The 12,706-nt window shown below is 41.4% G+C and overlaps 1 protein-coding gene across 1 annotated transcript in view; it reads right to left on the minus strand.

The window, feature by feature from the left end:
• Positions 1 to 219: 219 nt before the first annotated feature.
• The window catches only part of LOC109470426 (plastin-1-like), a 30,800-nt gene continuing 18,313 nt past the window's right edge, over positions 220 to 12,706 (minus strand). The window contains exons 2-9 of the mRNA XM_019769369.1: positions 11,781 to 12,043; positions 7,593 to 7,840; positions 5,734 to 5,879; positions 5,357 to 5,493; positions 3,429 to 3,550; positions 2,238 to 2,365; positions 912 to 1,089; positions 220 to 348 (exon numbers count right to left, since the gene is read on the minus strand). Of these exons, the coding sequence (XP_019624928.1) occupies positions 254 to 348; positions 912 to 1,089; positions 2,238 to 2,365; positions 3,429 to 3,550; positions 5,357 to 5,493; positions 5,734 to 5,879; positions 7,593 to 7,840; positions 11,781 to 12,043 (1,317 nt within the window). The 3' untranslated portion in view covers positions 220 to 253. The remainder of the gene's footprint in view (positions 349 to 911; positions 1,090 to 2,237; positions 2,366 to 3,428; positions 3,551 to 5,356; positions 5,494 to 5,733; positions 5,880 to 7,592; positions 7,841 to 11,780; positions 12,044 to 12,706) is intronic.

Here is a 12,706-nt window from a genome sequence, read left to right on the forward strand (position 1 = left end):
AAAACAGTAACACCTGCAACATACTAACACCTACAACACAGTAACACCTGCAACACAGTAACACCTGCAAAAGTAACACCTGCAACACAGTAACACCTGCAACACAAAATAAGAGATGCCTATACAGGTCAAAGTTGATGAAACTGGCGCTAACTGGTACAAAGTTTGTGACACTGGCCTAGAACTGGTACAAAAAGGTGAGATTGGAGTAGGCTGTAATGATCTACATGTACTCACAGTGGTGTTGACCCAGTCAACTATCTCCTTGTCTTTGATTGGTCCTTCTGATCCTTTCAGGTTCTGCAGCAGGGCCAGTGTGTACGCACGCATCAGCTGGCCACACGACCGCTGTAACAAACACAACAAACATATATGTACTAAATATACACCTCTTACCCAACCAGGTTACATCATAGCCGTTTGGTTCCAAGGACGAACACAAGTGTTGAGAATTCCTCCCTCAATTAGTCGGTACCAGCTCAGTACTACATGTTGTAGCTCATTACTGGGGAGCAAACACTATAGTAAAACACTATATGTCTCAAACATACCCAGTGTCAATGTGTCAAACATACCCAGTGTCAATGTGTCAAACATACCCAGTGTCAATGTGTCAAACATACCCAATGTCAATGTCTCAAACATACCCAGTGTCAATGTCTCAAACATACCCAGTGTCAATGTCTCAAACATACCCAGTGTCAATGTCTCAAACATACCCAATGTCAATGTCTCAAACATACCCAGTGTCAATGTCTCAAACATACCCAATGTCAATGTCTCAAACATACCCAGTGTCAATGTCTCAAACATACCCAGTGTCAATGTCTCAAACATACCCAGTGTCAATGTGTCAAACATACCCAATGTCAATGTCTCAAACATACCCAATGTCAATGTCTCAAACATACCCAGTGTCAATGTCTCATTGCCATCAAAGATGTCCTTGCCACCGATACCGACCAAGGAGAACTTCATGCTCTTGCCCAGCTCAATAGCATAGTTACAGTTCTCCATCTTCTTCATGTTCCCTCCAAGAGCCTTGAACTTCTTGTTGACCCGGCCCCAGTCAACAACTCCCTGCTTGACCTGTATTTGGCAGAGATGTAGAGTACTGTTTCTGAATATTGAATCTAAATGATAAAAAAGCCAAAACAAAAACTTCCACACCTCTGTTTTTCCATACTCAGTATACCAGCCAGATTGTTGCTTTGGACAAACGTGTAGCAGTCAATATGAGACTATTGTAACTACTACATTACATAAATATAATATATACTATAAGCCTACTTTGATTTCAGTCATCTCAAGTTGTTCAATACATGTAGAGAAAATGGGTAAGGGGAAATCTATGAGAGGAACAATAATATACAAAATTTCCCTAAAGCCTGCAAAAGTTGCATTGTTTACAATGTACATATAACTAGAGGAGTGTTATTTGTAAATACATGTATCAACAACATTCTGGCTACTTTTGGTATGTCTGCAACATTGATAAAGAATTCAGTTATCCTATTTGGAAATATATTCTCCTAAACAGAGCCTTTTTCTGTGAACAATTGCTCAGGTTCAGAAGTGAGAACATATAAACTGTAAACACAAAGGAATAACTTTTATGTTCCAGTCCAACTGAATTCCTACCATTACAGATGAACAGTTACTGAGCTACATTAACTTATCAAGCTGCGGTCACAACCCGCCGTACATGCTTTTTGTCCGTACGTTTTTTGGGAGGCTAAGTCTGCTAAGCTTTTTCTCAAAACGCGGGGAAGGAGTGGCGTCTACGCACGTCACTCGCATGGTTTCGCAAGGTGTAAGCATTGGGTCTGCATGCCATGCCTGGCCGTGAGCGGTTGCGTGCATCGTATGTTGCGCAAGTGGTGAGTTGTACGTGCTTACAACGTACGATTGCAACTTTACCATAAGGAGTTTGTACTCACACGTGCTTCTTCCGTGTGGCACGTACGGGACACGCGCGTCGCTCGTACTTGCATGTACGGGTGGTGAATCCGCAGACCGCACGTAGAAAAAGTTTTACATGCACTTAAAGTTCTACGGCGTGTCTGCGTGCTCCTAAATCCGTAGGATTCCATACGGAGGTGGTACTCACCACGCACGAATGCCCTACGTTTGCCCACGTTTTTGCACGTAGACAGCACGCAGAAGCACGTACGGCGGGTTGTGACCGAAGCTTTAGGAGGCCCTCCCTGGCTCAGAAACAGTCTAGACAAACGTACCTTGTCGTACGTCTGGAACAGGATCAGGCCGTCCATCAGGTCATTGTAGAGATGATTGACATACGGGCTGACCCCTAAACTGTTCATCCAGTTGCGGAATGTCTTCTCTTCACGCGTCTCCTCTAGCCCTGCGTTACAAAGAGAAAGTTGTATGAGGACCAGACATGCCAGCTATGACCGACATACATGTACAGGTACACAGTCATGCAGCCATTGCAAGTTGCAATCATGTTACAAATAAAATCAAACAGTCTGAGACTTGAATATTTGTAGAAAAAAAAAAAGCATTTTGATTTAACTAATCTGTTAATAACAAACATGAAAGAAAAGCTTATGAAGGGAAAGGATGAGGTACATGTAAGTAGGAGACACTTGTCACCACAGGCAAGGAGACATGCCATATTCTACAAGTAAACATACTCAGCCTATTCATTACAACTCCTGACATGTATGTATGCTTTACTCCTGTGTAGCAGTTACAAACAAAACACAGAAAGTGTTAAATTGTATATCGAACATTCCCAAGAAACTCATATTAGGTACTAACTATACTTAGTATGCTTACAGAATGATGCAAATTTCAGTCCTCCCCAATGCCTCAAACATACCCAGTGTCAATGGCTGCATCATGTACATGTACAGTCATGTACATGTAGGTCAGGGTAAAAACTCCGGTCTGGTAGAATTGCTAAATTAAATTATTCTACCAACAGAGATCCCGATGGGAAAATTTTGAAAAATGAACCTTCTGAAATGATATTTCCTGCATTTTTAGAGGATTTTAAAGAAAAATCAGAGATAACTTTTTATTCAATGATAGAGTGAGCAGTTTTCTATGATTCCAGCCCAGCTGGTGCATATGATACGAATCAGTCCATCTTTAACATGTTTAAAATCCTTGTCAGCTGTTTTTTTCCGTTGCTTGACTGATTTTGTCTGCGGGTTATCTAAGACTGAACCTGGTGTGCTCTCCCAACTGTTCCATATCATGATCCAAAACATTTGTGCAGACTTTTTATCAAACCTATGGCACTATCAATGCAGAGAAAAATCCCTTCATAGGTAAATCATGTTTATAACAAGGGTTTAACCAACCAAGGTTAGGTCAACACTACGTCCAAACCTTAATGTGTGAAAAATGCAAGACAAAAACTACGGTAGGGTGGCACCCTGGGATTTCTACCTTCTTACCTTCAATGTCTGGCATCTCTTCTGGCAGGTCCAGAGCTGGCCAAGTGTTGAACAGGTTGGCAACGAAGGCTGTATTCAGCTTGGAGTTCCCTCGAACAACATCCTTAGGTGTCACAAAGGCCCTGACAGGTAGAGAAAAACAAGCTGGAATAAGTAAATATACTTATTCCAGCTAAATTCCAGCTCCATTTCTAAACAACAGCAAAAACTTACAAGTGTCCATAGGCAACAATTCTCCATGAAGTTTTACATGTACATGTATTGCAGATTGGGAACAGTATAGTGTGCAGGTATGTAAACAGTGTGTATATAAGTACTTAACAACTGGTAACAACATATCGTAAAAATGGCTAAATGTATGTCTTTCCAACAAATGCAATGTGCTTAGTGTATGATTGTTGGGAATCCTCTTTCAGTAGACAGAGTACAAAATATGTTAAGAAAAAAAGGAAAAATAATTTTAACCAAGAGTTCCGAGATCTCATACCTCCATGAAATATGGGCTTCCTCATTAATTATGCAAATAACCGCTACATTAACATAATATATGCATAGCGATGCAAACCTTTAAGTAACTTACACATGTTACGAGGTATAAAATTCCCATCATTCACCAATAAGGATTCACACAATTTTCACATTAATTATGCAAATTAGGTCATCATTTGCATAATTGGTATCTGTTGATGTTCCACCTGCCACAGATTAAATAGATTACATGTACAGCAGTACCATTATATGAAACACTGTAATTATAGAATTCCCTCATTAATTATGCAAATTAAGTCCTCATTTGCATTTAATCATGTACAACTGTCTCTCAGGTACCTACACACCAAAAATGATGAAAATACGTTCTGGACTTATTGGCTTTGAAAGTTTTTACCAGAAACTAACCTGCAGTTCCAGAACAAGCTGCTAGGGGGACCAAACTTACGCCACTTATTGCTGACAGGATAAGCTATCTATCACCAAAAAGTCAAGACCATAGCTTGTTCAGGACAAAAGATACAAAAACCGGAAGTTCTGCTGCAGTACCAAGGTCATCCACCAGGAGGCCCATATTTGACCTTGACCTTTGTCTTTCCAAGACTTACCAGCACACCAAATATCATCGCAATCCATAAAAGTGTTCTGAAGTTATGCTGACCACAAAGTTGTGGAAACACACACAGACAGACACACACACAGACACACAGACATACAGACAGACACGCCAAAAACAATACCTCCATTTTTCATGGAGGTAAAAACTTGGTTGCCCATTGCCCTTGCAAATACTGAATAACAGATACATGTATTTACAGTAACTTATTGTCATCATCGCCATGTAGGCATACATAAAACAGGCTGAAAAATTCCATCAACACAACGGATTTCACCCTTAAACCTTATTTCCTATTTAGTTAAATTGATTTTATACAGTTTTTCACCCAAAAATAGATGTGGTAGCCTTGAGTGTACTTGTAGAAGTGAAACTAGTTTGGTAGTCCTAGAAGTGACAGCACAGTACAACCATCGTAAACTTAATTGAGTAATTGTAATTGAGCCAAAACATACACATGGCGTAATTACGATTGTGACTTTGTACATTCACAACAACCTATTTTTAAGAGCTGATGTTTCTGTGACCATCATTGTACACTGAAGCTAGGTGTTACTGGTTCACTGTACACTGAAGCTAGGTGTTACTGGTTCACTGTACACTGAAGCTAGGTGTTACTGGTTCACTGTTGACTGAAGCTAGGTGTTACTGGTTCACTGTACACTGAAGCTAGGTGTTACTGGTTCACTGTACACTGAAGCTAGGTGTTACTGGTTCACTGTACACTGACGCTAGGTGTTACTGGTTCACTGTACACTGAAGCTAGGTGTTACTGGTTCACTGTACACTGAAGCTAGGTGTCTAGCCTGGTCTACAGACTTACCTGCAGTCCAGTTTGTCTGCATTCTGCAGCATGAGTTCTGCACGCTCTTCAAGGTCGTTCTCATTCATAGGTCCAAGGTCAACTCCTCTGTCAGGTGGGGCAATTTGATTCAGCAGATAGGTGTACGCTTCGGAGTCCTGCAATAGGGCCAACTTTCTGTTAGAACTCCAAATGTGAAGGGACAGTATTAGATAGACAAGTTTAGGGAGTAACCAATATGGCAGGTCTAGTTAACTAGTAGGCATTTCGGTCTCGTAGGACCATGAAGAAGAATCATAATCAGTTAACTATTGGTACAGATAATTATATAAATGTGGAGTGATGAATTTTGGACAGTGCTGGGAAAGAGACCAGCCAGAAATGCTTACACTCCCTACCTTAATGTCAGCTCCAAAGTTGCTGATCCTTTTGGGATGGCCGGCCTTCTCCAGGTGATAGTTGACCCAGCGCAGCAGCAGTTCTTCTGGGGACAGTTTCAGTAAGTCTTCCATATCCTCCCCCTCCTGGAGCAGCTGGACAAGTCCTGAAACACAACAAACATGTCACAACAGAAACACTCATGTCAACAAGGCAACACACATTTTACACTTTAGGCCACACCAATTTAATTTTTTGGTTAAAGGATTCACCCGCTTCATTTTTTCCTGATTTGCAACTAAAAATAAAAATTCAGAATCAACTGCAAAATGCCCTGAACAGTTTAAAAGTCCTTTTCATCCTAGTTGTTACAGTTATTCCATCTTTCATTGCAATGGTATCATTAAAAGTTCAAAATTCATTGTTTAAATTTTGAACCAGCCTGGTGTGTTGACTTCATGGCTCCTATCGTACCACTTTAGGCCATAATAGGATGCCTAGGCCTGTTTTTATTTATTTATTTTTTTCGCCCGCCCGCTCCATTATTTTTCTAGATAAATCCGTTAACCAAGAAATTAAATTGGTGTGGTCAAAGTCAAAATTTAATCATTTTTTGGTATTCAAGAAAAAAAATGATCAATTTAATAACAAGCACTTCAACCACATTTTGAAGTATTATTGTGCAACTATTATTCTTGTAACAACTGACTTCAGTCAGAACTGGAACATTTAGATTGATTTGGCATGTCGCAAATGTTCAGAAACAAGCTTGTCCTTCTTGGGATGCCAAGTAGGCATATAATGTGCCGTTTTTCCATCAAACCTTTAAAAACTGTGACTGTTTCCTTACTCTACTCCAAGGACTGGGGTTTTGTGAGAGTGAAGAATGTGCGTATGACAAACTTGCAATCTGATTCCTGACGTATTAAAGAACATTTTGCTGTTTTAGACTTTTTTAAAAATTAAAATTTTTTTAAAATAAAAAGTCAATTGAATTGAGTATCAAATTGTAACATTCTTCACTAAGTCTACATAGTAAAATAGGCTTGTTTTTTTCTTCAATTTTTTATTCTTAATTTTCAAAGGTTACGTTATGTACAAACTGCTGAAATTTCTATTGAAAGAACCTGCTTAAGAAAATATTAAATCAAGCTTAAGTTGTTACAATTTATAATACAAAACATTTACACCTACATTGTTCCATTTTTTACAATTCAAATGTACCTATTCCCAAGGGACCTAAAACAAAAATTTCATATTGTAGATGGAAAATCATAGATTTTTCTGCCTAAGAATTTGGTACTGCATTTTTTCAGACATATTCATGACTGTGCAAATTTTCAGACACAAATTTTTCACACACAGACCATCGGTCCCCCTCATACATGAAGTCCTTGTGTGCCTGGCCATTGTTACCTCCGGGGGAGGAGACATCCTTCCGCGGAAGGGTTTTGTGAGAGATTTAGATTTTCATGTTCGCAGCTGTTTCTCGCGTTTGGATGGACGGATTTTTTGGGGACTCGGTGTATGCTTTGCTATTGGGCTGTAGATGATGCACTTTTTTTGTTTTTGTTTTATATGTGTTTTCAGGCGTGAAAATGGTGCCTTTTGGTGGCCCCAGAACACCCCTTTGAGCCTGAAAATGGTCGCGACCGTTGACCTTTGGCGTGTTGAACATATTCTCGGTCTGGTCCACCTATATGACCCCTCGCACAGAGGGGTGTCTGGTCTCAATAAATTCTTTGTTTAAAACCCTAGTCCTGCGGCGCGCAACAATTGTTGTTGTGCACAAAATTCAACACCATCAACTGTACATAACAAACAACATATAAAATATACAATAAAAAGGTATAAAATCTCAGATTTTACTTGTTCTGACCTGGGTTATGCTGCAGGTCGATCTGAGCGAACAGACCGATGCGGATGATCTGCCACAGCAGACCCAGCACCAGGTGAGGCTTGCCCTCCTTCAGGTCATCAGCTCCGATGTTCACGATGTTACAGCCGATGGCACTGGCAGAGTTCAGAGCCAGGTTCAGGTTCTCGGTGATCTTGTAGTGGTTCAGTTTGGCCTTGTTGATTGCACGCTCATCAATGGTGTCTGGGCACGACAGGTTGATCATTTTGCTACAAAACAAATAAGAAATACTTTTATAGTACAATGCTCAACTTTATTCCAACACAAGGGTACATAGAGATCACACATATATATCAAGGCACTCCAGCCATCACTTAACAGAGATGGTGGATCTACTGCCTGGCACATAGCCGTCGTGTCTCGTATGAATACGGTCACGTTTCCGTAACGCTCACAGATTTTTCGTTTGTAAGTGATTGGTCATTACTTCTCCCGATGAAAGTGACAATTTTGATCTCTACATCATGTATGCATCTTTGTGTTGGAATTAAGTGTAGCATCGCACTATGATTACTACCAACACAGATGAACTTCCATGATAAGAAATACATTTAATGATGGAAAGAGCTGGTGAGCTTGTACTGGTAGCATAATTTGAAGAGGAAGGAGATATTACGGCTAACATATTGTACAAAAAAGATAATTTGGGAACTTCTTCAGCAGTATTATATGAAAAGTTTAGTGCAAATTTGTGCCCGGAGGCTAATTGAACAGGTTTGGAGATTTTTGCCTTATCTACTGTACCTGAAGTTGCAGGAAATGGTTTCTATGTGTCTGGAAATCGCAAAATGGTCGAGGTTCTCCCCTTAAACTTCTGGGGAGACACTAAGGGACTGTATGATATTTATCAGGGGGTGGGTGGGTCTGGTGTGCTGTCAGTTCAGTTTTTTTTCCATGGCCCTCCCCCACACCTCAAAAATTTTGTTCATGGCTCTCCCCCTACAGGTATTATATACACATGGTAAAAATAAAACAAATCCCGTTTCATAAGACAACAGCGCAAAGCAGGCCAGATTTGAGCATCAGGTTAGGGCGACGGCATCCAATTGGGATAGCTGATGCATGCTATAAACATGAACCAGTGTTTGTTGGTACTGTATGTGGTATTGGTTTAGACCGACATGCTTTTATATTTATTTTTGGTCCTTTTTTATCATCAGTGTTCTACATGTTCCACCTTAATCTGGATGCACTAGACTCACCAACAGTCCAGGAAACCTAAAACATTGAAGTGTGCAACAAATTAGAGGCCCTAAACCTACTACAGGAAGATGAGTTCTCTTGAGTCCTTTACAGAGGCCATTAAAGCTGCAGCAGATGTTGCGAGGCTGGCTGACTTCTCTTCAAGAACACCCCACAGCTCTAGGGCACACATGCTAGTTCCAACAAGAGTAAAATCATCCTCTTTTGCATCTTCGTTTATACCACGTGTTACAACGATTTGGAACAAGCTTGATGCAGATACTAGAGGGTTAGGAATTAGGGCTTCAATCCTAACTGATGTGGTTGCCTTTGAAAGGAAACTCTCCTCTTTTATGTACAACAGATTTTGCCAAACTTACAGTTTAGAGCAACCCTGTACGTGGCAGTTATCTTGTGGTTGCGTTACTTGTCTGGCTACAAGACCGTGCTAACTGTGATATCACTGCTGGCTATATAACTGTCGTTATCTGTTGTCTCGAATCAAAAACTCTCACAATGTTAATAAGTTGACTTGCCTTGTAGTTCATTTGTTTCTCAAATTGTATTATGTGATTTGATTACTTTTAATGTATTGTTTTGTCATTTTATTGGTATGGCGGCTTTGAAAAGGTGTTTCATGTCAGAAACACCTGTTTCGCCATGCCATCCACAGTGTATAATGTACGTGGTAAAACTTAATAAATACATAAATAAGCAGAGAAAGTGCTGGGAAAAGCACCTGTAGGAAAGCAAACCACCCATGGATCTCACAAGAGACACTATAGACAGAAGTGTGAGCTGAAAGCACGCCGGAACACTGAAAGTGGGAAGCTGATCTACAGGGAGGTGTACAAGTGAGTCCAAAGTGAGGCAAGAAAGGACAAAGCAAGGTGGCTGGAGGAGCAGTGAGCGGAGATGGAGCGAGGACTCGGAGGTAACAGCTCACTCAGGAAGTCTTATTACAGCATCATCAAGAAGTTGAGGAGAGGGTTCCAACCCAAGCAGAGGAACATCAGGAGCAAAAACAACCGAGTGCTCACTGATCTCCAAAGCATCCTACAGCGCTGGAAGCAGTACTGCGAACAGCTGTACATTGACAACGTTAACACACCACACTCTGACACTGATGACCAACAGGACACACTCAGTAAGGCATCAGGAGACTAGTCTTTCCCAGAAATCCTGGAAGCTGAAGTGGAACACGCAATCAAGCGCCTCCCAAAGAACAAAGCTGCCGGTGTAGATGTCCTATATGGAGAACTCTTGAAGACTGGCAACACAGCAGTAACAACAGCCCTGTGCTGCCTCTGTTACAAGATCCTGCAGACTGGTGACTGGCCCACAGACTGGGTACGGTCAGTGTTCATCACCATCCCCAAGAAACCAGGAACTGACTGTTCAGAGTATCGCACCATCGCCTTGATCTCCCACACCAGCAAGATCCTTCTGCGTATTCTTCGGAACCGCATGGAAAAGGTGGCAGACCAGGAATTTGCAGAGGAACAGATGGGGGAAGAACGTGGGAACCAGGGACTAAATATTCAACGTCAGGATCCTAATGGAAAAAGCATGTGACAGTAATGTAAAGCTTTTTATGGCATTGATTGACTAAAAAAGGCTTTCGATTCTGTAAGGCATAGAACAGTGTGGACGATCCTGGAGAATACAGGCGTGTCCAGATGCATAGTCAACTCACTACAACAGTTGTACAGACAACAACAGGCAGCGGTCAGAGTGGAGGACGAGTTAACTGACTGGTTCCAAGTCACGAAAGGTGTGCGTCAGGGATGTCTGGTCTCACCGATCTGCTTCAACTTCTACTCGGCAGCAGTGATGAGAGAGTCTGCTGGGGAACTCTCGTGGATCAGTGTGAACATCAGTGGGAGGGCTGTCAACAATCTACGGTTTGCTGACGACATCGCCCTGATTGCAACATCACCTGAGAGACTTCAGGAGCTGCTGGACCTAGTCAACACTGTGTCTCTACAGTACAGGTTGGAGATGAGCACCAAGAAGACCAAGGTCATGGCAGCAACTAAGCAACCCACAGTACTGAGGATCTTCTGTCAGGGGGTACAGCTGGAGCAGGTGAAGCATGGACACTCCATGCGAAAGACACACAGAAAATCGAGGCCTTCGAGATGAAGTGCTACAGGAAGCTGCTGAGAGTAAGCTGGACAGAACACCGTACAACTTAAACATGCACATCTGTTTGAAGAGTTGGGGATTGAAAGATCACTCCTACACGATTAAAAGCAGGAAACTAAGCTGTATTTCGGACATGTGATGAGAGCACAGAATATCTCAACCCACATCCTGCAAGGACGGATCTGTGGCAGGAGTAGAGGGAGGCAGCGTAGGAGATGGGTAGATGACAGGTCCCTGGCTGACTGCACGCATATGGCCAAGGACAGAGAAGGATGGAGAAGGCTTGTGCTGCACGCTACCACAATCCCCGACCCTCCAGACGAGGATGGGACAAGGTGAAGATATTCTACATGTACCTAGCCTGATTTTTTCCTATCCGTCATCTTAATTTTGTTTGCTGTATTTTCTTACATGTACATGCCAACATCACCTGCATTTTGAGGGGCAATTTTGCTGCTCAACTAAGCTCAATTTAATAATGTAAAATTACACATTCAAGGGTTTTAGCACATGATGTTTTTAGGGGGAAGGGCCTGGGCCGACATATGCATGTACGGTCAACATCAAACACACAGACCTCATTTCTAAATTGTATATGAAATGGGCACAGAAAAGAAACAGTAAGTTTAGCACAACAAAACTTTAATAGGAACCTACAAGAAATATACACATTCAAGCACATACACAGAGGGTGGAGAGAATTTCTTTTCTGGACTCTTTAGGACAGGAGGAGAGAAAAGATTGCTAGTAGTATGGAAAATGTGATGGGATCTTTATCAGCTTCAAACTTGATATAATGATAACCAGATATTGACTGACCAGAGGAGGATGCCATCTTGTAGTTTGGTCCACAGCTCATCTGAGTTGACATCAATGTCCAGGTAGGGCTTACAGTCCTCATCATCTGCCAGGTTACTGTTGATCCAGTCTGCAAAGGCTGTTTTCTCCTCTTCTGAATAGGAATGTGTGGTCCCCTCCACAGACACTCCAGACATGCCGCCTTTCTTCACTATGCCCTGTTTAGTAGCCACAGCCTTCTTAAAGGAATGAGCAATGTGGCTGGACTTCATCTCAGCATACATCTGAAAAATACACAGCATTCTCTCATCATCTCTCATCAAGAATGTATAGGCACTGATGTTTAAAATCCAAGTAAAGGCCCGTACAGTAGTTCAGGGGTCGAAATACCCCTCTGTGTGCAACTTGGTGCAAGTAAATTTGGTGTCGTGCAACTAATTTTTTGCCGGTATGCACGGCGGTGCAAAGCAAGTTTGCTTTATCCGCTGTTATAGCCTGTAGAAATACCCAATAAAGAACTGGAAAGGGAAAAAATTTCAACAAAACCAGAAAAATGAAAAATGCTCATATGTTGCCCTGAACAGTTGAAAACAGTCCTTTTCCTCCTAGTTGTTACATGTGTACAGTTAGTCCATCTTTCAATGCAGTGGTATCATTAAAAGTTCAAAATTCATTGTTTAAATTTTGAACCAGCCTGGTGTGTTGAATTCATGGCTCCTATTGTACCATTTTGGGCCATAATAGGATGCCTAGGCCTGTTTTTATTTTTTTATTTTTTCGCCCGCCCGCTCCATTGTTTTTCTAGAAAAATCCGTTAACCAAGAAATTAAATTGGTGTGGCCTTATGCAAATAAGATATTCATCAGAACAGTTGATCACATTCTACTCCAAGGAGACTAACAAATGTTATAGGCTATTCCATTTCTCTGCAATTGTGAATGAATTAC

The sequence above is a fragment of the Branchiostoma belcheri genome, unplaced genomic scaffold (assembly GCF_001625305.1).
Source record: "Branchiostoma belcheri isolate BF01 breed outbred unplaced genomic scaffold, Haploidv18h27 scaffold224, whole genome shotgun sequence".
Classification (NCBI taxonomy): domain Eukaryota; kingdom Metazoa; phylum Chordata; class Leptocardii; order Amphioxiformes; family Branchiostomatidae; genus Branchiostoma; species Branchiostoma belcheri.